Below are 24,281 nucleotides of genomic sequence, written 5' to 3'. Positions count from 1 at the left end.
TAAATTGGCCATTTTTGCATGGTAGGCTGACCTGTTGTGCAGTTAAGACAAACAAAAAAAAATCTCTTTGTTTTACTCAATTTTTTTCAGAATTGAATGATAATCAATTATTGAATTAAGTCACAGGGCTTTTTTTTTTCTCAACAGGATAATTTCGTATGTTATAGAATATTGAATAAAAATAAAATATTTATTCACCCTTAATTTATTCCCGTAAACTTTATTTTCGTTTGTGTTGAATTGGACGCTCGGCTGAAAATAAATTGGCCATTTTTGCATGGTAGGCTGACCTGTTGTGCAGTTAAGACAAACAAAAAAAATCTCTTTGTTTTACTCAATTTTTTTCAGAATTGAATGATAATCAATTATTGAATTAAGTCACAGGGCTTTTTTTTTTCTCAACAGGATAATTTCGTATGTTATAGACCCTTAAAGAAAAGTGTTGCTTTAAAGACTAGCTCCTATCCAACCACACATGAAGCCAGGGAAACCCTGGACTCCCTGTTTACAGTCTATCAGTGGACAATTACATTAAACAATATACACAAAATATAAATAATTAATTGCACAAGACGAATATTCGTTGTCCCCACAAAAAACTCTGGTAATTTCATGTTCATTTTATATAAACGGATATAACTCTGATAAAGGGAGACAATGAACACAGATTAGTGCCGACCGAAGAAGAAGCTCTGTCCCTGAGAAAATCTACATCTGAAAGAAAGGTTTACAGCTGGCGTCCTTCAGTCAGTGGTATTGCTAGTGAACGAGTGAGTTTGTCAGTCCTGTTCATGTGGCAGTTTCACAGCTCCTTCTTCATTTCATACTGACACACACAGGACTCCCGCTGGCTGTCCAGGTACGGCTTACATCCCAAGTGCATGACAGCGTCGAAAAGCAGAGTCACCGCTGACTCGCATGCTGTCAAGACGGAAAGAAAGAACATGAGTGAACACAGCAGGGGGGCTGCTGAGCTGTACCTACTATCACTTTACTGTGAGCAACAACAACAAAAAACATTTTGTGTACATTTAAATAGAGCATACAGTTTTGATCAAATACAGATTTTTTTTTATCATAGTTTATTCTGTTCTTTAGGTTTGAATTAAACTTTCATTAAAGTGGCACGTTAATGATTCAGAGCAATAAAGATATTCTAATCTTACTCATGACCGACAGTATGACCTTGATGTCATGGTTAAGAGTCTGTACTGAAGAATGATTGCTAATTTGGTTCTTTTGTGATCCAGCTGGCAACATTCAAAATAAAGCTCCACGTTTCCCTCTGCTGGAATTACTGTGCATCACAACAGTTTGTTCTGTAATTCACTCGCCTATACCAGCGTGCATAAAAACCTGCATCTGTAAGTATTATACTTGAACAGCAGGCCAACTGGACGTGTAATTTTTTATCAAAATAAATGTCAGTGGAAGTCCAAGATGTACTAATGCACACCACTTTCAAATGAAAGATTTTATATCTAAAAGCAAGTATGCAAACTTTAGATACAGCTGTTGCTCAAAAAGGCCTGCCTGGATATGCTGACGAGGGCTGACGCTTATTTGGTATACGCATCAGGAGATGGAGGGACTACAGTATGTAAAGTATGTTATATAAACCTTTAGATAATAATAATAATAATAATAATAATAATAATAATAATAAGAGAAGCACAGGCATGTCTAACAACATTAACAACAATGTTTTATTCAAGTGTCCCAGTGAGCCATGGCAGAGTGACAGCGAGCCAACATGCACCTGAAGTGAAAGCAGCCGAATGGAATTCAGCCGTTAATGTTTTTAGTATCTACAACTGAGCTTTTCTTACTGTAACTAGGTCACAATTATTACATAATCGCCTGATTGCAAGTGCGTGAGCTGCCCGCAGTCATTTTGCATAGTTGTCTAAATGGTTTCCATTCATCTGGTACAAACAGCTGGTGGAAACTAACAGAAATGCCACATTTCCGTCACCAGTCCAACAACATTTTCAACGGTTTGAGGTTTGACTGGTGCTCTTTTAATGACGTCATCTGCTCCCTTCCTCCGCTTTGGTTAAATGGCTGGGGAGGCGTGAGGCATTCAGCCTTTAGTATTCGACCAGCTGCATTTCAATGAGAATCTATTGAAATTAAATATGACGGATTTAGTTGAAAAACCAACTTCACATTGACGTGGCCTCTATCATAATAATGGCATGAAATGACAATTAATTGTCAACTAAACTTCAATGACTGTGACAGCCCTAACTGTGACATTAAAAACGTTTAATGTCTGGTTCAGTATGAATGGCTGCTCTGCCTAACAGAACACTACAGTTACTGCTTTATGCTTTTAATGAGCTTACGGTAGACATTTAAGCTGTAGCACACAAAAAGAGCTTTCTAATTTGAGCTGGACTTGAATAGTATCAGTCACAGCTGTCCTTTTCCTTCTGTGATGTAATGCCAAAATGTCTTCTGTGAAAAGGGTGTTTATTACTTGAATTGTTTTTCAGAAATACTGATATCTTTTAAATATGTATCGCTTGTTTTTTTTTTTTTTTGGTCCGATTTGGAGTATTATTTGATGATTCCAAATACAAATCAATTAATCCAGAGATTCTATTAATTTGTCAAATAAAACAAAAATAAAAAAAGTTCTTTACCAACACAAAAAGTGAACTGAGTGTTAAAAGGCCTTCGATTTGCCTTGTGTGAAAGCTTCTTGAATTAAGTGTTTACAACAATCTACAGTCACGTACAGACTGTAACTTCAGCCAGGTACATGCAGTCCCATCTAATTCTTCATCTGTATGAACAGACTGGATCAAGTCTCTCTCTTACCTTGGACGCTCTTGGCCAATCCCAGGGTCTTTTGCACATTCCTGCAGATGGTCTCCAGACAGTCCTGGAACTGCTTATCACAGTCGTGCTTCTCACGCCCGCAGGTGTCATAGCAGCGGTCGTGTTGGTTACAACATTTTGTCATGGATGGGATTCCTATATCAAACTGGAAATAAAAACTCGGTTACTCTTTAGCTGTTTTCAATACACGTGTTTTATTTTGAGATAAGAAGGATCCTGCCAGCAAGATACGCAGGTTTTTCTAAATGCAAAAGTATATTATTGCGGTTCTGCGAGTAGTTGGTAATTTACATATCGGAGACAATAAAAGGCAGAGTAACATGTGACTGTTTTGGTTTTTAGGAGCTTAATTCAGTTCTTTGTAGAAGCCCTTTTGGCAGCAGTTGCAGCTCCGAGTCTTCTGGGAAACGTCTCTGCAAGGTTTGTAAACTTGGATTTGGGAGTTTATTCCCTTCTTCCTGGCAGATCCCGTCATGTTTTCTTACATTGGATGGAAAGCGTCCGCTAACTGTCATCTTCAGGTCTCTCCACAGTCGTTATGTGGTGTTTTGTCTGGGCAAGTGAAGGAAAATCAGATACTTGTCCTGAAGCCACTCCAGCCAGGTCTTTGCTGTGTTGTTTGGTTCACTGTGGTGTCGATAGATGATGTCACTCCGTGTCAGGTTGCTGCACAAACATAGTTCTTTCTAAATAGTGTAGTTTTGAGAATAGTTTTCCTCACGCTCTCGGGGTCCTTTAAGTGTAGCTTCACAAACTCCAAGCCAAGTCTTCTGTCTGGCTCTTCTACCATAAAGGCCTGAAAGTGCTGCGTGCCGCTGAGATGGTCATCCTTCTCGCAGGGTTTCCCCACCTCTGCAGAAAATTCTGAGGCTGGTCACCTCCCTGACTCAGTTTGGTTTCAGACTTCTTTCACAATTGACGAGTCCACTTTGCTCCAGACGAGACTCGACATTTTAGAAATGATTTAGGAAAATACCTTTGCCCTGATTCCTGCGCTAAGTCACAATTTTTCCAGGGTGGCTACAGGTAGTTCCTTGGACGTCATGGCTTGGTTTTTGTCCTGGTATGCACTCTTAAAGATCGGATCTTGTACACGCAGTCGCGTGCCAATTTGTTCGAATTGCGACAGAATGCACCTGATCACAATTTATGGTGCCGAAGGGTCTCAATACTTTTGTAAATGAGATTTTTTTGAAGTTGTTTTCCTTTCTGAAAACATGTTTTCACTTTGTCTTTATAGGTTATTGAGTATAGTGTATTGAATTTAAAATTACACTTACAACACTTTAAAATGTGCAAAAAGTGAAACGGGTCTGAAATCTTCCTGAATCAACTCTATCTGAAGCTCAAATCTGCCAATAATATATATCCAGGCAATTTATTAAGTTGGGCTCCATTTTTAACCTTAACTGTGCTTTGTACTGTGAACTAAACGCGTTATAATTGGTTTGAAATTTGCAGTAGAAAAAAAAAAACTAAAAATATTAGGCAAGAATAACGCTTATACTTTGGGATGCTGTGTACATTAGGATTGACATGGAAACACACAGGACACCTCCAGCGTCCCAAACTTTCACAGGTCAGAGTACCTGAAATCCAAACAGCGGGGAGCCACATCCGTTGGGTGGTGGCTGCTTGTAACCGGGACGAGCCGTCGGCTTGTACCCTGTGAGACAGGAGCAAAGGTGAGGATGTTTCTTGTTGTTGGTCTTCTTTGTTATCTTGCTTTCTGAGATAACCACATCCAAACAGATGACTTCATGGATTCCAGTCCCACGCAAGGGGTGATTTTGTAGCTCCCAGCTGTTGCATAAACTCAACATTAATTTAGTTTCTCACTTAAATATCCAAAGTTCTTTCAGTTTGACTTCACACAGCAGGGAGAGGACAGGTGCGCGCGCGTGCGTGTGTGTGTGTGCGTGTGTGTGTGTAACCGAGCCCGCTTACCATCACTACATCTATAATGACACAGTCCGTCATCTCCACCAAACAAGTCCAGTGCTGCGTTCAAGTACGTGTCAATCTTATGTATCCCATTGCGAATAGTTCTCAGAGTCATTCTCCAGTCTGGAGTCTCCGGCTCGGGCTCGCAGGCAGACGCGTGAGAGAAACACCCGCAGGAGTACAAACCCAACAGAAACACGCAGACGGAGCCGTGGCGCTGCATCGTCCACGTCACGTCAGATCTAGAAAGCAGCGTTTTCCCTGGCACATTGGTTTGACGTCACCGATTTACTCCGCAAAACGTTGTCGTGACAGCGTTTCAGTTTTCACTTCTGCTTGTTTTTCCATTGAATTTCCTCACGCACGGAGGTGGCACCAGCGTACGCGCCGCAGTCTTCCGGGTTTAACGCTGTCCCGTGACCAAAGAAAACCGAAGATGATGTCACATGGTACGATAAAGAAAAAGGAAAAAGAAATAAATACTGACATCTGCAACATCTTATGTATACTTAAGTGGTGTACAAAAATAAAAACGTATTTTTTTTTTAATGTATTTTAACGGTCGCAAAAACAATAATTAGAAATGTAATTAACGTTGTTCATTTCAGGCCTACATTACCCACAATTCAAAGGGTACAGCATCTCTCCGGCCAGCCTTCACCAACAGTCCCAATATATCATGTTCAGCTTACATTAGAGGTCTCTAATGTCATCAGATTTAATGCATACCGCTGGAATATAAAATGTAATAGAGAACTCAGGGAGCTAATGATTAATAGAAGCAGCCTATGGAGATCAATATGTGGACTGTGTGAAGGGATAGAACACAATACTGCATGGTCTCCTTATACATGACATCATGGAGTCAACTATATCTTTTATAGAATCACTGTTAAGTGTATTTTGAGATCCCCGGTCTTTGAGTATTTACATTTCATGCTATGCAAATTAAATATGCAGTCTATTTGTTATAATAAGGTGCATTTCTATGTACAAACTGAGTTTAAATATGATCCTATTGGCTTTAACAATACTTGCATGATAACTATTTCATGTCCTGTTCACATTTTAGATCTCTGCACTGGTAAAAAAATAAATAAATAAATTTTAAACAAAAAAATACATTTGCTAATTTCATAATAACAGCCATACAGTTGAACTACAATTCTAATTTTGGTTTTAATGGAAACAGTGTTGGGTGGGAGATGCATCATTCAACATCCTTTAACATTAGAAAATTATTTATTCCCTGTATATTTTGCAGTTTACATAGTTTTGGTTTCATCTACCCAGGTAGTGTTTTAAACATCTGTCTGACATTGAATGCCTCCAGCACAATACAGTTGAAGTGAATGCAATTTAGTTTGTGACATTTTCGTCACTGAAAAGTATCTCAAAATTACATTTAAGTACATAACTTGAGTAAATGGTGACAATGACCCATTTACTCTGGACAATAAACAAACAGCACAAAAGAAACATCCCACTTTACCCACATTCCATTTACTTACACTGAATCAGGGGGACAGTAGAAATCTGGGGGGAAAAACTTGGGAAAATCAAATGAAGACTCTCTCCATGACTACATATGACTTGATCTCTGAAAGTTATTAATTTGTGTAATTTCCACACACACCAACAGTTTAATATCAGATTCAGAGAGACAATTCCATCCAGTGTATGGTAACAATTTTATTTTATTTAAATGATTAGGCGAGCATTGAAGAAAACCCTTATTTCTTCTATAGTTACTTAAATAACTGCATAAACTTTAAACATTCAAAAATGAAAATGTACAACCATTTATGAATAACAGTTTCACTGTCCTTTTATGTTGAGTCCCAACCAACTTCACATTGTGGAGTGGACAATATAAAATGTTCTCTCATAGCAAAGTCACAGGTAACTCTTCACGATCCATTGATCTTCATCCAATTGGAGGTGAATAGGAAGTGAAAACAAGCATTCTGTATTTTTTTTAATTTATTTCCTTCTTTTGTTTCTTCAAGAAATGGATTTGGATGGATGACAGCACCTCCAGATGAACCTATAATGTCACCCACTTTATATTTATGATGAGCGGATGATGCCACAAGCTGTTTGTTGATCTTAAGACAGTTATTTTTTGTGTAGAATGCTTCTCAGGTTTTCACTACTCAAAGCACATGCCTTTACAATCAAGTGTCCTTGTCCTTCTTGCTTTCAAGAAAACAGGAAAAGCAGAGTTAAAAAAAAAAGGAAAGAAAAACAAAGAAAATGTTGGGCTTTCTACAGTGTTTTGATTGGTTCATTACGATGTAACAAGGCGATTCCTGGGGTCAGGCTGGAGTGAGGAGGAAGAAGAGAAGTTGGCAGGGGGGATATTAGGAGAGGGGCATTTTAAAACTTCAACAATAGAGCTAAAATATTTTAGTAAGTTTTTTGCTCCTAGTGTAAAGACTCTTCCTTAAAAAAATTAACACACATCTATTCATATACAATAACATGTTCTAAAAGTATCCGACTCATCCTCCTCTGAATAGGCTGTTCAGTCTGTCCAGCTCCCTGCAGTTATCCATGGTCATGAGTTCTGCCTTCTTGCGCAGTCGGTCGTCCCTGTACACCTTCGCAGCATAAAGCAGGTCTGTTTCTGGATCACACAAACAGAAAAACAATGTCAGGGGAAAAAGTGCAAAACAGAAACTATAAGTGAACTCAGTAAGGCAATTCCAAGGGTGTAGTATATTGTAACCACGGTTACTTACTTGTCTGTCTCTCCTTCCAGCAGTTATTTCTGACATTAGATACATAGTCCTCCTCTACATTTTTCTCAATTTGCTGCAGCGCTGAGCCCTTAAACTCAGACTTGAAATCTCTAGTTACATAGTAGTCGACGTGCAGGTTTTCTGTCTGCCTTTTTATGGTCTGACCTGTGGACCTGGAAGAGATAAAGGAGGTGAAAATGAATGCAATGTTAAGACTGAAGGGAACTTTTAAATCCTGTCCTTCACAATATAGACCACATTTTCTGCAACGAACTCTAAAAAAAAACAACTACATTTTATCCAGGCTCCAATGAGCAGAAATGTTAAAAACGTTAACAAAGACGTTTTGCATGGAAACTTTGGCAGTTAATCCAAGAATTTACATGTTATCAGTTCAAAAGGTATGACAGGTGAATAATGTCGCATTTAATATTAGTAACTTGCTGCATACTACTGCAGGCTGATGACAGAGAGTGTGTGTGTGTGTGTGTGTGTGTGTGTGTGTGTGTGTGTGTGTGTGTGTGTGTGTGTGTGTGTGTGTGTGTGTGTGTGTGTGTGTGTGTGTGTGCACGTACGGTCTGGAGTAGAGGCTATAGGGTGGAGGGGAAACCATCATCTGGCTCAGAATTGACACTAAAATCAGGACCACGATGGGCATCAGCTGGATAAACATTGAAAAACCCCCCTGCAGACAAACACAGTATGACAGACACTTTAGTTACAGCAGCAAATGTATTATATAGCACAATAACACAGGTAGATTGTATAAGCCTGCATAACCTCAAATTATAATATTACAAATATGAAGTACACGTTTAAAAAAAAAAAAAAAAAATTCAAGATAATGTGAATCTGTCTACATACATCTCCTCTTTCGTCTGTTCTCTCTTGTTGGGAATCCGTCTGATGGCTGTAGCTTGTCCTGCCGTTGGTAAAACTGTGTGTGCTTGCTGTAGACACAAAATTTATGACTGAGGTCAAATACAAAGTTATTTACTGCTCTCAAAATCAGTTTTCAAGACTACACATTCATGCTGCTCTATATTATGTTGACAAAGCCCTAAAGAAGGGGGCGTGAGGAGAGGGGGGGGGGGGTACACCCATCATCCTAAAAATGACTGGTCCAATGCTAAAACGCAATCATTTCCAGCACACAATTTACCGAGCCACATTCAGGGGATAATTGGAATATTCATTAAGAATTGAAGGATGACTAAGCAGTTAACCATCCGATTTCTGGGCGTTTTGCGTTGATTCGCACACAAGTGCTCACTCACAGGAGGGGAAGCCGCCTCCGAAGAACATGTTGAAGAGGTCCTCAGGCGTGATGTCTGCCTCGAAGCCCCTGTGGAAGTCAAAGCCTTCGCCGTGCGAGTGACTCGGGCTGCTCGGCTCCTCCCCTCCCGTCACGTCATACTGCCGTCTTTTGTCTGGGTTGCTCAGCACTGCATATGCATTGCCAATCTCTGGAGGAAGACAGTCGAGTCAAAGGAGGAATACGTTATACGTTTTCTTTTTTCTTCAAAATGCTAAACAGTAATGAAGGGGTTTTTGTGGCCATATGCAGTTTTGGAATCTCCTATTTCTTCAGGCATGGTTTCAGTATTATCATCTTTAAGCTCAAAACATAGATCTACACTGCACACTCCTTAAAACATACATCAGTCTATTACGTACACGTCCCATCTCTAACTTCTCAGTAACATAACAACATCAAACTAAGTGAAGTTACTTTTAAAGGCCTCTGTTGCTCCAGGTGCGCGGTTTTTGTCTGGATGGAACTTGAGTGCTAGTTTCCTGTAGGCTTTCTTCAGCTCTTCGTCGTTGGCTTCTTTGTTGACACCGAGCACTTCGTAGTAGTCCCTACACCGCTTTATTCTGAAAGAAAGGGCCAATGGATCATATTTGACCTGAAAGGTGACAACTTCTTTTTTTTTTTTCCCCCTCGAGTTGGCCTGTTGTGTTGTATCATCTCTCTGTCACAGCAGGTGTGTGCACATACTGAAAGTAACATTGATGGGCTGTCCTCAGCCGCACAGATGAGCGACATTCAAGCACACCTCCCAAAAATAATCAAGAGCTGTGCTAAACTTTTGATGCCGTAGCAGCTATCTTTACAGCCACCGTGGTTTATTAATCTGAAGTTTCTTTACCCAAATACACACGCATTTAGAAAAGCCACTCGCAGTGTTTGAGTCCCAATAATGTATTTATCAAGAACTAGACAGATAGTCAAGACTGTAGAAGCTGTGTTTAGCATATTTAATCTCCAATACAATGACATTCTTCAAAGGAAAAACAGAGAGTCAACCTTCTATACTTTATTAATACACAGTTGTCTGCAGAGAAGATGAGTACACAGTGCATATTCCAGTTGGCCTGGGCTATAGGGCTGAAATCAATCCTACAAAATTAATATTAGTGTGTTTCAGATTACAAAACAAATATGAATGCAAAATCCCATGAAACATAATCAATACGATGTTCAATTAAATGAACTGTGTTCCACTTTTGTGCAAACATCAGGCCTATCTCTTCACAAGCTTAAAACAAAATCCATTTTATTGGTTTTGGAATTTGCTCAAATTTGGAAAAAAAAAAAAACATTTTTGTTAAACAATATAATATGATGAAATCCTCGTCATACTGGCCTACTAACATAATAATATATACTGAGGCACTGGCCTACTCTTCCCATTACTGAACCATGACAGGAGTAGGAAACATCCTGAGGTTACACAGAGGATATTTGTAATGTACCACAAATTGTCTTACTTTTCCCGGAAGACGTGATGCAATTTTTAACCCCAAGAAGCTTCCCCACATGATTTAGTCTAAAAACACAGGGGAGAGGGCGACTGACTATTCTGGCAGCATTGTCTTAACAATGAGCAGCGTGTTTATCTCAAACATGAACTCTAGTTACCACCAGTAACCTTTTTTTTGATAGGAAAATGAGTGCAAACCTTTCTCTCTATCTGGTCTAAAAATGGAAGCATGTAGCATGTAAGCAAGCATGTGGGTTACCTGGTATCTAGCTCACTCTGCTGAATCTCTCTTACTCCCCACCCTCATGGGAAATACATCAAGATGGAGAGGTTCCCATAGCAGTAGCTGTTTGTGTACAACAGTGCAGAGACTACAGTGTCCTCCTTTAGCCTCAGATGAAAGGATTGATCAAGTATGAAAGAAACAGCAGTGCTGTCACAGGGTCCATTGTAGGGGAGAACAAAAATAGCCAATTGAAGTGCGACAGCTTACAGTACAAACTAACGGGAAAAAGAAACGGGTGAAACCAAGTGTGTCCTACGAGGCTCACCTTTGCACACCTTCGACCTGCTCCTTCGTGAAGCCCTTCGAAGAGTCGCCTCCTCCAGATTCTTGGCTCTCTCTTTCTGGCTGAGCATCGGAGGTTTCTGAACGTTCTGCTGGTCTCCTGCGATATGCGCCATTACCCGCTGAGCTCCCGTTCCTCGTTAATGCATCCAACAACGCTAAAGAAAAGAGAAAGGGGTTATAAACTAAAATTAAGCTCACCAAATCTGATCCAGCAGTGTGCTCCTTTTTTTTTCTTCTTATGATAGCATGTACTATGTCTTCACTAACATGAGGTGTCGAAATAGAGGTCATGTTTTGATGCATTCCCTTGCCTTTACTAGTCTGACAAATATATTGTACGTTTGGCTGTGTTATTAATCTGTATATGGAGTCATTTTTCTTGATTCACTAGATAATCTAAGCAGCTTGCTAAGTGTGCCGTGCCTCTTTAATGATGTTTCGTCTTTTTTGGATAAGACTTTGGATAAGTACCCGTACTACACACAATATACAGGTGAAAATGATGGTGCTCCTCTCCATGATAGAGTAACACCCGTGTCCCATTCCATACATAATGCCCGTTAAGTTGTCATGTCCCCCAATACCCTGAAAAAGACCGGTATGTCAAATCATCAGTAATGAACGTAAACAATTATGAATTCCCATGTTCCAAAACATATTTAGGATCAAATACACGCCTCTAAATGCTGTAATATGATGCATGATCACACAACGACTTTGTACGATCTTCCTTCTTCAAATGTAAACCCATTCACGACAGACCGGAATATCCTACCTGACAGATCTGGTTGATAATCAACTTGCTGATGCTAGATAATTCAATGACTGTCTGACAGTTGCGAACTTGCTGTGACATGCGGACCCAACCTCTATGTGGTTACTGCAGCTGACTGTACAGCTATTAGTCCCACACTGACAACCAGGAAGCGACAAGAACCTCTTTAGCCTGCCTTCTCCTCTCACCCCTAAATGTGGGATGCCCTCGATAGCAGTATAAGAAGATGTGACACACGACCTCACCTCACACGGCAAGACCAATCTGAAGATTACATTTGCACTGTTCTACAGTAGAGTAAACCAACTCTGTGCCACTTCTGCCCGAATACAAAATCATCCATCAGTGCAGTTAATGTTTATAAAAAAATAAAATAAAAAAATGTCCTTGTTTGTTTTCGCTGCTTCTTAACTTGTTTAATGAAAATTCCTTTCAGGTCATGTCATGATTACTTCAATCAGCAATGTTATTAAAAAGTAATTTTGTAAAACGGTCTGCTAGCAAATAGCTAACGAGGAGAAATTCACTGCGCTCATCCAAACCACGAGACAAAGACTGAGAAAGAGCTTCTGCATCTAAACCATCAGGATTGTCAACTTTATTCTTGCAAGACGCCCAAGCTGGGAAACCAGCCAGTCACTGCTTCCACCTTCAAACCCTGTCTGCCTTTTGTTTATGCGTTCTCTGCATAACACCTTTTTATCATGCACATTGTGTTCATGTTGTTCACTGCATGACATTTTCTGGTGTGCATGTGGATCAAGGCTGCAACTTACAAGCATTTTCATTACTGATTGCTTTCTTAACTAATTGATTGTTTTGTCTATAAAATGTCATAAGATGTCTCACAGCCTGATGTGATGTATTCAGTAGCTTGAATTATTTGACAAAACAGCCAAAGATATTCAGTTTAGTATCGTAAAATAAATAAAAGTGATCAGATCCTCAGGCATCAAATATTCAAAATATTTGATTGAAAAATGTCTCAAACTTTTTGTCATCTTCATTGCTTCAACTCTGAATGTAAAGAAGTGCCAATGGCAGTAAAACAGAAAAGTTGAATTTGCTCATCTCCTCTGCAAAATCTAAAGACATAATGAGGATTATGTTAATTATAATCATATATATTTATATATAATATCAGGTCATTATTATTACCATGAATATTTTCAAGGTCCGGTGTTGGCAAGCTTTCTGTAGACATTTTAGAAACTGTCATTAGTGCTTGACACACACACACACAAATACTGAGGGTGCAGACTCATAATTATGCAGACACCTGAACCTGCTCGTTATTGAACTACATCCCACTACAACTGACGAGTTACAGCTTAACATCCGAGACGTTAATGATCATCATTGTACAAATGAATCCAGCCTGTTATGTAGTCACTCATAATCCCACATACTGAAGAGTGTTTCTGAACTAAAAACCCAACATGCTCGTGTCGGTCTCATCTTCCCCACCCGTTTGCTGACATGTTACAGGCACACTGGTGTGTCCTGGATTAGTCTGTGGAGGCTCTCCCTGGCTCAATCATTCAATTAAGGGATTGTTGGTTGTGTGGCCTGGACCACATGGACAACCTGGACAACATGGACCACATGGACACGTCGCCCTACATCCCCCCCACCCTGGGCTCTTCGTGCAGGCTCTGGCCCTCAACACGATCCACGACCTAAACGCAGAAGCTTTAAAAATGTGTTACTACAGTAAAAGAGAAATGACATCACACAAATGGTTTTTTTAAATCAGCTGTTCAGACAATGCGGTGATCGACAGCTCGCATGGAGTTACTGAGCGGATGATGGCTTGACTGCTGGTTGACGACAAGCTGCCAACTTGTCTTAGTGAGCTGTTACTATTCTGAAAAAAAAAAAAAGACGTCAGGATAACAGTTAACTATTCACTTCATTAAATATATATCTTCATCTACAACCTCGATTCATTGCCTGCTGAGTTGCACTGCGGGGGGAAACGCTAGCTCGGTCAGCTACCAGGGCCCGCAACTTAACCAACCGGGATGCATGTTGCGCGAAATGGACTCCCTCTAGTTCACCTCTGATCACCGTGAAGCAGTCACGCGTGTATTTATGACCGTTATATCCTAATTTCCACAGACGACCTTCTGTCAACTTCAGCCGTGACCGGTGTCAGTAGACGCCGGCGACATGCTACCGAGATGGGTCACGGCGCTGCGTTAGCTGCGGTCGGCTCCACGGACACAGTCAGACACAACCGCCCTCACCTTTGGCTCTGTCAGTTGGGTACAGCTTCTCCGCTTTGACGAGAAACTTCCGCGCTTTCTCTTTATCGCCGGCTTCGACGGCTCTCGTCGCTATATTTATACATTTTTCAGCTTCGTCTCTGTTCCCTTCCATCTTCTTTCCTCTTCCTCCCCCCCCGGCGGTCAGCTGATCGTCTCACACACACACCACGTGGTCAGCAGCGTCACAGGGGCACACCGGTGTACAGTGGTGGAGAGTCGTCTTCACGTCCTTCAACCGATGGAAAAGTACTCGATCACAAGTAGAAATCCTGCAGAAAACATCCTTTTAACAAAAAAAAAAAAAAAAAAAAAAAAAAGTTAAAGTACAGAAGCAGCTGAACGTATTTAAAGTTTTAAAGTAAAAGTACTGTTTTGGCTTTTTGTTTTTTGTTTTTTAGCTGATACTACAATATTACCTCTATATATGTATGACATGATTGGATTATTAATACTCAAGCATCAGTGTGAAAGCAGCGCGTTACTGTTGTAGCTGCTATTTTGAACAACTATTTTTATATACAGGGACAGCAGATCAATCTGACGGGTCCTCAGATGATTACTGAGAGAATAAAAAAAGGAAAAAGAAAGTTCTGATCACAAAAAATGTTTCCAGAAGCTGGGCTTTTCCTTTAATATTTGAGTTTTGCTCAAATATTGGCTCACTTGAGCAGAAAATGAAATGAAATGAAATGAAATGGAACCATGTGATAAGTTTAGAGGGAATCACTGTTTTCTTGGAGCTGTTAACAACTCATACACATCTGAAATGTGGCAGCAACTACACACTGCTGTTCGTAAGACATCAAAAGCAGAAAAGGTTGGAAACCACATGATTATTCTTTAACAATGTGTAGTTTCTTAAAGCTTGTTGTATCATCTGTTGTGTTAAATTTTCCTCTGAAAAGTAACTAAAGCTGTCAAATAATTGTAGTGGAGTAGAAAGTAGGCTACCACGTTTCCTTCTGAAATGTGTTGGAGGTATAAAGTAGCAATTTAATTGAAATGCTCAAATAAGGTGCAAGTACCTCAAAATTATACTTAACCACAGTATCTGAGAAAATTAAACTTTCTTTTAACCACTGAAGTGTAGGCTATATCAAAACCCTTTGAGAGATTGGGCATTTGTGATCTGTGGTATTCTGTTATTGTTGCCATGCATGTAAACAGATTAGTGTATTTGACAGTTTAAGAAATGGAAAAAAAGAGGCTCAGTGCGCACTGCACTGGTGGAAGAATACTCTATTTTAATATCAATCTTATATTTAAATATTGATCTTATGTGATCATCCTCACCTATACTTGTTCGATATTATAACCTCCCTTACCAGTTTGCATTTTTTAAGAAAGGAAAGATTATCTTCCCCTGTTTGTATATTTCCTATACACAAGATATATATATATATATATATTTTTTTTATCAAAGCTCATATGGTACATGAACATTCGTTTATCATGCAGTGCTGTCTTTTGGGAAAATCTTTAAAAAGGAATTGTGTATTTGAGAAAAGTTCGATTATCAAATGTTCTTGCAGATACCTTACATATTGTGTCATTAAATACAAGACATAATTGGATTAATAAGATTTATTCAGTAAAATTAGGAAGGCACGGTGGTGCAGTGGTTAGCATTGTCGCCTCACAGCAAAAAGGTTCCGGATTCAAATCCGGTCCTGGGCCTTTCTGTGCGGAGTTTGCATGTTCTCCCTGTGCTTACGTGGGTTCTCTCCGGGTTCTCCGGCTTTCTCCCATCATCCAAAAACATGCACCTCAGGTCAGGTTACCTGGCGCTGCGCTAGTGGCAGCCTGCTGCGGCATCTCCCCCCTGAGAGCCCCCCTGCTGTAGTGAAGAAATTTCCCCTCGGAGATTAATAAAGTGAAATAAAAAAATTAAAAAAACACCAGAGTATACAGATTTATATTGCACAGGAAAAAGATGAAGTTATTTACATAAAGACTGTTGGCTGCAGAAGAGGACACATTTTCTTTTACAAATATCTTTTAGATATATCTTATTTTGTGGATAAAAAAAAAAAAACTGCTAAAAATATATATTTCAGAGAATTCAAAGAGGAAAAGTTGTGGAGTACAGTGAATCCCACAATATATTTTCTTTTTGATTAATGCATTGTATTCATGTCCTGGCTAACTCTTCCACTAAAGTATTTTCTAAGGTTCACATCTCCCTGGATGTCACGAGCCACAGAGTCATGAAGTTAAAACAACCAAGACATCTTACAGTTGTTCCAAGCAAGTCACCAGCTGAGGCTACTTATACTGAGTATTCTTGCTTTAAACGTAATTCTGTACATTTAAAATAAATTTCAGATTTCAACATGACACAGGATTGCAACTCAGAGCTCTGCCCTGGCATACTAATGAACTATGTGGTTGTTAATATGCCAGGGCATGCTCTTTCTCGTAGCTGGCCATGTAGAGGAATTCAAGTGCAGTCGCAGGGATGAAGGCAACAAACAGGGTTGAGAGACGTCGTGTCGGGTTCCACCATCTTTTCCGTCAAACTTTCTGCCAAGGGTTCTTTTAAGCTGGCGTACGTGAAGGAGGAAGTTTGGCTGCGAAGGATCCCATGGTGTTGAGTGCTGCATGCATGCGGAAGTGTAGCCTTGACTCCATGTTGTAGTCCTTGTAGTTCATCCTGCATGAGATCACGTGTTAGATCTTTGTGTAATATGACACTGCACATGCTATTAAAACAGTAGCTGTTATTTTGCATGTGTGGGTTCATTTGATTCAACTTGAGCGCATCTTCTTCCCTTGACATTAACTCCAGAGAGGGATTACCTCTGCTACATATAAACTGGAACCAGTTAGTATTTTGGAGATGTTACCCATTGATTTTGAGGGAAGGTGACATGCAGGTGGTTTTTTTTGTGTTTTTTTTTTTAGACCAAATGTAATAATTTGATCTGGATGGGCTGAAAACACTTACTTGATATTTTCAATCACGTTGATGGCCCTGGTGATGTCACCTTTCTGCTTGTACAAGAGGCCCAGCTCATATGTGGAGAATGGCACCAGGTAGTTGTCATGCTTGATTTTTTGTTCACTGCAAAAAATATCAGCCCAAACTTCATACTTCAGTGGGTCTAGTCAGGAGTGTTAAAAAAACAACAACAACAGCAGCAGCCAAATTTTGTTTCAGTTGTGCACCACAATACAGAGCGGTACAATTTTCATGCACACATGGTATTTATAGAATAGTAATGGAACGAAACCATTTTTATTTATCTTATCATTAAAAATAAAGCTTATACAATTCAAACGATATGTAGCAATTAACCAAGTAAAAACTAAAATTCTGTTTATTCTGAGCAGTGATGCTTTTCAAAATGTTAATTTCATTGACAAATAGGCCACTGAATGTGAAGAAAAAAAGAATCAGCTGGTGAGACAGTTGAGTGGTGATGATGAAGAGAAGTAGCCTGTTTAATGTGTCCTGTATAATATTTTTTCTGACTAAACCTCACTTTATTTGCAGCAAATATTTTCTGGAAGAAACACAAGCATTTTGGATCAATTTAAGCCTGATATTACAGATCAACAGAAATCCAAATTATTATCTGTGGACTAAAGAGGAAAATATTCATGCATAAATATTTCTGTATCAAATTTTCACAACTGACATAACATGACAGGGCAGAGTGTTAATGGTCTGTAGTGATGGCCTTCAACAAATTCTTTGTTTTAAGGTGATGAAATATATACACTGGGTGCAAGTCATTGGACTGAAGAGGAATATTTTTAAAGGTATTGGCTAATGTACAAAACAATTAGCTCAAATATAATGGAAATAATGCAGAGAAAATTCTATTTTTAATTCCATTTTTGAGAATTGATATGATTGGCTCTTGGATATGTAATAGTTCCATTTGAAAATTTTTTAATAATTCCCCAGTAAAAAGTTTCTGATGACAACTGAATACTTTTGATAAAATGTTTGCATTGGACTCCCAACTCTAATGCTGCATTTGTGTTATAATAGCTTTAAGATGACCAAACCTGGAAATGACATGGTTGAAGCAGATCTCAGCCTGGACCAGACGCCCCAACTGTCTTAGACACAGGCCCTTCAGCAGCTGGACAACACACTGGTCATCCAGGTGGTACTCTGACGGGTCTACACACAATACAACAAGCTGTTAGTTCCATGCTGGTATACTTAGAACAACAAAAACATTCAGACTGTTGAAATTCTGCCGTTTGTCTCACTTGGATCCTTTTGGAGCTCCTCCTCTGCTTTCTCTAAGGTACACAGGATGTTTTTAGTCAGCTCAGGTCTTTTGCCGACGATTGTGAAGCCATTCCACACGTACATCATTTCCTGTGGAAAAAGATCAAATACTTGTTTGCAACTGAAAAAAAGGCTTTGCGATTCACTGAAAGAGTGCGCACATGTCCTCACCAAAGCAGGGACGACTAGTTTCACAGGGTTGGAAGAAGAGTATCTCTGAGCCTTCTTTGCTGCAAACTTCTCCGTTGGAATTGACTTCCCAGCAATTCTCAATCTGAGACCATCCACCTGCCTACAAACCACGTTTCACAGTTACGTCATTCTTAAAAACACAACTGCAGAATAGTTTATTGTTTTTCCCTTTACATACCGGAATAATTCCACCACATTTTCTCCCAGTTTAGTAATTTCGTTCTCTGGGAGCATGCTCAAGATGGCAGCCTTCTGATATACATAAATGGCCTACGAGAGAGGAGCAATCAAATTGTACTAAGAAACACAAATACAGGAGACAACAGAAATTTGACAACATGGGTAAAAAGGTGACGTTTGATACCTGGGACCACTTGCTCTCTTTGCAGAGCAGGTTGGCATAGCGATAAGCCTCAATCCAGTTTTGTTCAAAGGAGTAGGACCACATCAGCTCCCAGTAGCACAGGTGGTGAATTTGACGCCACTCTTCCTGTGTTGCGATACATGCCAGGAACTTCTCCTGGGCCTGCAGAGAAGGCCAGACATGCTCAGTTTTCTGTTACTGCAACATATACACAAGCAACAGTGTGGTAAAGACTGACAGCTCAACATTATCAGTACTCACAAATCTGAAGTTTCCTTTGAGCACAGCGATTCTTGCAGTGTAAAAGAGAATGAGGGCTCCCTGTGACAAAAATTCCTCAAATTACTTCAAAATAATGCAGTTTCACGAATTGAGCAATAACACAGCAATATTTGCATTAGTCAGCTAAAGCCCACTGCTCACATTAGGGAACTTTTCAGTGTAGGGTTTCAGCAGAGCTTCAGGCTCTGTAAGGTCTATTTCACCAGTACCTAAGGGAAGAATCCAAGTGCAGAGAAATCATTTTCAGACCATTAAAACCTCCAAAATATTGAGATGTTGTTTTATGTTCCAATTAAATGAAGGACTTAAATCTAGAGGATATTGCAGTGCCACCCTTCAATCTGCTCACCAAGTATCACTGAGATGTAGAGGCGAAACATCAGCAGAGTCAGGGTGCTGAGAATCGAGCGCAGGCTGTTGCTAGCTGCTCCCTCTCTCAACTCGGACAAACCCAACTCCTGTGAGAGAGTCAGCAAACTAATCTTTAAGCTGAAAACCTTTATAGTAAAACTCTTATTACATCATCGCAAGACATGAGATCTGCAGTTGTATTTAGAGTGATATCACCTACCCTGTCTCCAGAGAATCCCAAAAACTCCATTAGTCTGAGGACTCTGGATGGAAGCATGGACAGCATCTGATAGGAAAAAACACACGTAATCAGTTGGTTCGCGTTTGTTTACAACTTAAACCAGCATTAATCAGCGTATAACAGTGGCTTTTTACAAATTTTTTTATCCACAACTGCTCTGATATTTTGAATGAATGGATGCTTTCAGTAGCTCTCACCAGATTAAATGATCCGATTCCCATGCTGACCCCGCCCCTAAAATGAATGTGTGTACTCTTCTCTGTGTCCCCATCTTTCATGGCACTTGCCATGGCGTGACATTCCCTGGTTTGAACAGACGACATTTTAAAGTGCACCTGAATTCACTTCAATATGAAAATGTCAGGGATCATTAAAGTGCTTCTTACTTGTAAATCTGATAACTGTTTCGGATTCTCATCCCTCCTTTAATGAATCCGATTATACTTTCATCCAGGAATGTGAGGGCAGCTTTCTGCAGCAAAACTTCAGCATAGCACAGCTCTGCATGCATCTCCTCTGTTAATGAAAATCAAATGTCATGTGATGAGTGAGGAGTAAAGAGAGAAACATTTTGTTAAAAATAAAAAAGGATGCATTTTTCACACCAAAAAATGCTTTTACTTGTGGTGTCAAAAAAGAAAATCTTGCACAAAATGGTAACTATCTGTTTTTTGTGACTCAGCAATGACATGTATCCACATCTTGTTTTTTCTGATTGTTTCTGGCTAAATGGGAAGTCATTTTCCACTATATACATATATATATGTATATATATGCACATACAGATAAGTAGGTCACTCACCTTCTGTCAGACTGTCAGTTGGCTCTTTATACCACAAGTTGGCTAAGGTCTCCATTATTCCAGTTTTCTTACGAAATCTAAGTTAAAAAAAAACACGATAAATATGATCACAACTTAATAAAGACATCTTAAACTTTATGACATTGTTTTCTAACTATTGCGCCATACTTCTGGCAGGTCTGCAGGGATTCCCCAAGCGACGTCATGGCAGCATCCATGTCCTTCGGTTCAAAGGTCATACCCGCCTGCATCACCAATATGCTACTGTAGCCCATGGCATGGTACATACTCTGACTCTTCCTAAAGGACAAAAAGGCAACAACAACATTTAATGAAATAAAAAAAACAACTGTATGCACTGTTATAGCCAATAAACCAAAGTTAAATCAATAGCACAGTCAGATGTTGTTATCAGAGTGTAGTTAACTTACAAAGGTTTTAAAAGAGCCAGTGCATCTGCAAATCTGTTGTTGAGAAAAAGATTGAGGGCAATGGAGCATTCCTTTAGGGCCGTCTCCAAATCCACTTTAGAGCATCTGAAATAGAGAGTGGAAAATTACTATTCAACCTCACAAAAGACAAATAAATTTAACAAAAATGCTGCAGCCAAATCCTGACTGTGGCAGTTTCTGTCAGGGACTCTGGTGTTGGGACTGAGTGAAGGGTGTAATGTGCGGGTGGTGTCAGCTGGGGTCTATCAATCCTGTCACAGAGCACATTGAGGTTGTTGACAAGTTGTTTTCAGTAATCAGACGCTCATGCATTTTCATTTAAAGCTTAACCAGTGTTTCCAGTAGTGTAACTGTAAGCGCGTGTTGAATGTGAGCGTTGTGTGAGAGGTCAAAGGTCAGGCATATGAAGAGTGTCCAGGGCTAATAAATAGAGGTTCTTAAGTTCACCAGGATGTTCTTTGTGCCATAAAAGATTTATTTTTCAGTTCCTTGTTTCATGTTTTGAAAAGCTTTTAAAGGCTTAAAGTTAAATGAGGCTATTGAACACTGACCATTAGAGGTTGAGAAACGGGCTTGGGACCGAACGGTTGCCCGTTTGACTTTGTTGACTGGTGAAGAAAAATAAATGTGGGTGGAGGGCTGTGGAACTGCTCGAGCAAGGCACCTAAACCAACAGCTGTGGTTGTCCACTGCTTCTACTTGCCTTGTGTTCATTTTCTCAATTTCGTAGTTTGTGTTCCCTACTTGCAGATGGATTAAAGGCGGAGGTCAAATTCCTGTGCGAGAAAACTTACCGTGTGTACATCTGGCGAGGAAAAAAGGATTACTCTTCAATGGATTCGTTTTTTTTTTGTTCTCCATTTTACTATCTACTATTTTAACAGCTGTGCTCTTGTTTTTTTTTTTCCTTCGGCATAGCTGCAAAATTGACAATCTCCATATTTTTCAATATACTTTTTTTTAACAATGGCCTGTGAGTGTTTTGTGTATTTTCTTTAAGATCTTAAAGTTGTGTGCAGTTGTTTCATGACATGTGTAAATCACATTCACACATTTCTGTAAATTCCATAAAATAACTGCTACATTTAAATTTCACTTACACCGCAGCTTCACTGAGATGGTCCAAGTCCACCTGAAAGAAAGGAGAGAAAAGTTGAAACTATGAGAAACACCTAATTTTGTTTTTTTATTACAGCTCAAAGTCATATCAAAGTCAGAGCACTGTGAGCCTATTGTGGGTTGAACTTAGATGTAAATCACAGTCTGAAGAACTGTAAAGAAATGGGTCCAAACCTGGAGACACAAGGAAACCAGTGGGCTGATAGAAGTCCAAGATTTCTCTGACAGCTATCTTAAGTGTTTTTTTTCACAGCACCTAATAAATATTAAATTAAAAATATGGAATAATTCTAATCCTGTACTGAATGTATTTAAAAAAAAAACTAAAAAAAACAATGTAGCCTAATTTTATAGATATTGTAATAGTTTCAGATGAAGTGAAAACTTACTGCACCCAACCAGAGGACGTGCTGCCTCCCTGACATTACTGTAATGCTTTGCTTCCTGCATTACTAGAAGCTTCATTCAATTGGAGGCAGTGTCCAGTAGGCTGCAGAAGGAGGGTTTTACACGTTGGGTGGCTCCATAGGTAAATTTTAGGCAAACACTTCTGGAATATGAAACTGCTGAAACTCTGTATGCATAGGAGATTCCTCTTTAGTCAAAATTATAATGTAAACTGGTTTTAGACAACTGGGACAAATGTTTGTAGGTACATGAAAAGATGTGTATTTATTTTTACATTTTGATCTATTTTGACGTTTGTTTACACAGTGTTTAAAATATTATTTATTAAATTAAGCTATCATTTAACATTAAATCTATATACTGCAGTTTCTTATGGGATGGTCCTGCTTATTCTTGTAAACATTTTTATTATTGCACTGATTTTACATAGTTGTTTTGTTAAAAAAAAAAATTAAAAAAATTATAGCTTAAGTAAAAAGCTAAATAGGTTCTATGTACCCTAAGCCTGAAATCAAAGGAAAGCCCTAAGGTCTTTAAAAGTTTATCTCATTCATTCATTCATAAGGTATTTCCCGAATGAATGATAAATATAAAAATAAATAGCAGAAAAAGTTTCTAAATCGATTAAACAAATCAAATCAGCCTGTCAGTGAACGTGACGCATTAAACACTGATGCTGCAATGAAACGTAGCCTACCTGTTGCAGTGAATTGTCTTTCTCCATTTTATGTTGGGGTCCAATAGCCACAGTAGAAGTCGGAAGAATCTAGAAGATTTTACGTGTTTCCCTGCAGAAAGGAGCCAGATGCTGCAATGATTGCTTTCTGTAGCAGCAGACAAGATGATATTTCGGCCTGCAGTGGCATTTATAAGGTAAGAAGTCGGGAGTGGCCTGGATTTGGAGGACCGGCCCATTAATGAGCCTTCAAATATCACAGAACATCATGTTAGGCACGGTTGTAGGCTACAAATGTTCTTCTCCTCTGGGGTTTACAGTTCCTGCTCTTGCTGTGAAGAATATTATCCAGATTATACTAACCATGTAGGTTGTGCCGAAAAGACTGAAACCGATCAATCAGCATAGGGTATGGGCATACAATTTATTTTAAAACTAAAGGTGTAGAAATTGAATTTGATATAAATATTATGGTCTTGTTAAGTCATAGAATTAAAACGCATGGCAATGTTCCATCAATGACAACTAGGCCTATGTAAATGTCTTGAAGTCCCAGCCCTGTATACTGGCAAAACCAGTCTCTGGTGCCCAGAACCAAGGTGTACATTGAAGACACATAGAGGTGGAAGAAGTAGCCTAATCACATGAACCAGTGCACAAATTCTATTTAGTTTTATCTTGATTTTTTTTTTTGTCTAAATATTTTTTGTAATGTAATTTTAGCAGTTATCTGACTGGAATCATCAAAACAATCTAAAAATTCACATGACATTGGGCCTCAGTTATGCAGCTCTTTCTCCGGGTTAACAGTCAAAAACTTTGTGCATCATATTTCATTGGCTTATTTAATGTTTTTGTAGAAACATCTTAATGTGAAAAGTAAAAGATGTAATGGAGTGAAAAATAAGTTGTATAAAATGGAAAAAAAAATGTTAGGTAAAAGTTCTTCCAAAAAAAGGAGGTGTGAGGGCATCACCAGTTATGTTATCCATTGAGGTACCCAGCCCAACCCTGGATGATTTAACTCAACACAAGGGATGTTTTACTTGGATTTACCATCTCTGGTTATCTGCATGCATGTGACGTCTCGGCCTAACTAATTATTTCTAGTGGTTTTGTCATTTTTCCTGTTACTCCACATTCCACTCATTGAGGCTTGATAAAAGGGATCTGTTACAAGCTATAAGTCTGCAGGAGTAGTTCGTGACTAAGAAGGAAATAAAGAA

General features: G+C 39.2%; 3 protein-coding genes across 3 annotated transcripts; all 3 read right to left on the bottom strand.

Annotated features, from left to right (window-relative positions):
* Nucleotides 1-204: 204 nt before the first annotated feature.
* On the bottom strand, nt 205-5,186 carry pla2g12a (phospholipase A2, group XIIA). Its single transcript, XM_069689349.1, has 4 exons — nt 4,795-5,186; nt 4,437-4,513; nt 2,827-2,992; nt 205-921 (listed from the first exon to the last, which is right to left on the bottom strand). The coding sequence occupies exons 1-4, from the start codon at nt 5,012-5,014 to the stop codon at nt 803-805; spliced, it is 582 nt and encodes a 193-aa protein (XP_069545450.1). The 5' UTR covers nt 5,015-5,186; the 3' UTR covers nt 205-802.
* Nucleotides 5,187-6,014: 828 nt separating this feature from the next.
* On the bottom strand, nt 6,015-14,070 carry dnajb14 (DnaJ heat shock protein family (Hsp40) member B14). Its single transcript, XM_069689346.1, has 8 exons — nt 13,899-14,070; nt 10,855-11,029; nt 9,268-9,413; nt 8,813-9,001; nt 8,400-8,485; nt 8,111-8,220; nt 7,536-7,708; nt 6,015-7,420 (listed from the first exon to the last, which is right to left on the bottom strand). The coding sequence occupies exons 1-8, from the start codon at nt 14,029-14,031 to the stop codon at nt 7,296-7,298; spliced, it is 1,137 nt and encodes a 378-aa protein (XP_069545447.1). The 5' UTR covers nt 14,032-14,070; the 3' UTR covers nt 6,015-7,295.
* A 1,418-nt stretch (nt 14,071-15,488) lies between these two features.
* LOC138615605 (tetratricopeptide repeat protein 39B-like) lies at nt 15,489-20,932 on the bottom strand. The gene is made up of 16 exons (XM_069689348.1): nt 20,832-20,932; nt 20,569-20,700; nt 20,401-20,477; nt 19,985-20,114; nt 19,796-19,901; nt 19,578-19,643; nt 19,356-19,464; nt 19,148-19,215; nt 18,986-19,045; nt 18,725-18,886; nt 18,539-18,630; nt 18,340-18,460; nt 18,147-18,258; nt 17,937-18,054; nt 16,867-16,983; nt 15,489-16,572 (listed from the first exon to the last, which is right to left on the bottom strand). Exons 2-16 carry the CDS (start codon nt 20,685-20,687, stop codon nt 16,458-16,460), a joined length of 1,572 nt encoding a protein of 523 aa, XP_069545449.1. The 5' UTR covers nt 20,688-20,700; nt 20,832-20,932; the 3' UTR covers nt 15,489-16,457.
* Between the last annotated feature and the right edge of the window lie 3,349 nt (nt 20,933-24,281).

The sequence above is a fragment of the Brachyistius frenatus genome, unplaced genomic scaffold, assembly GCF_029030835.1.
Source record: "Brachyistius frenatus isolate BFR_SWC_R1_liver_20210118 unplaced genomic scaffold, ASM2903083v1 Contig_7, whole genome shotgun sequence".
NCBI lineage: Eukaryota > Metazoa > Chordata > Actinopteri > Embiotocidae > Brachyistius > Brachyistius frenatus.
The sequence above is the reverse complement of the archived record's forward strand: the minus strand, read 5'-3'. Positions and strand labels throughout refer to the sequence as shown.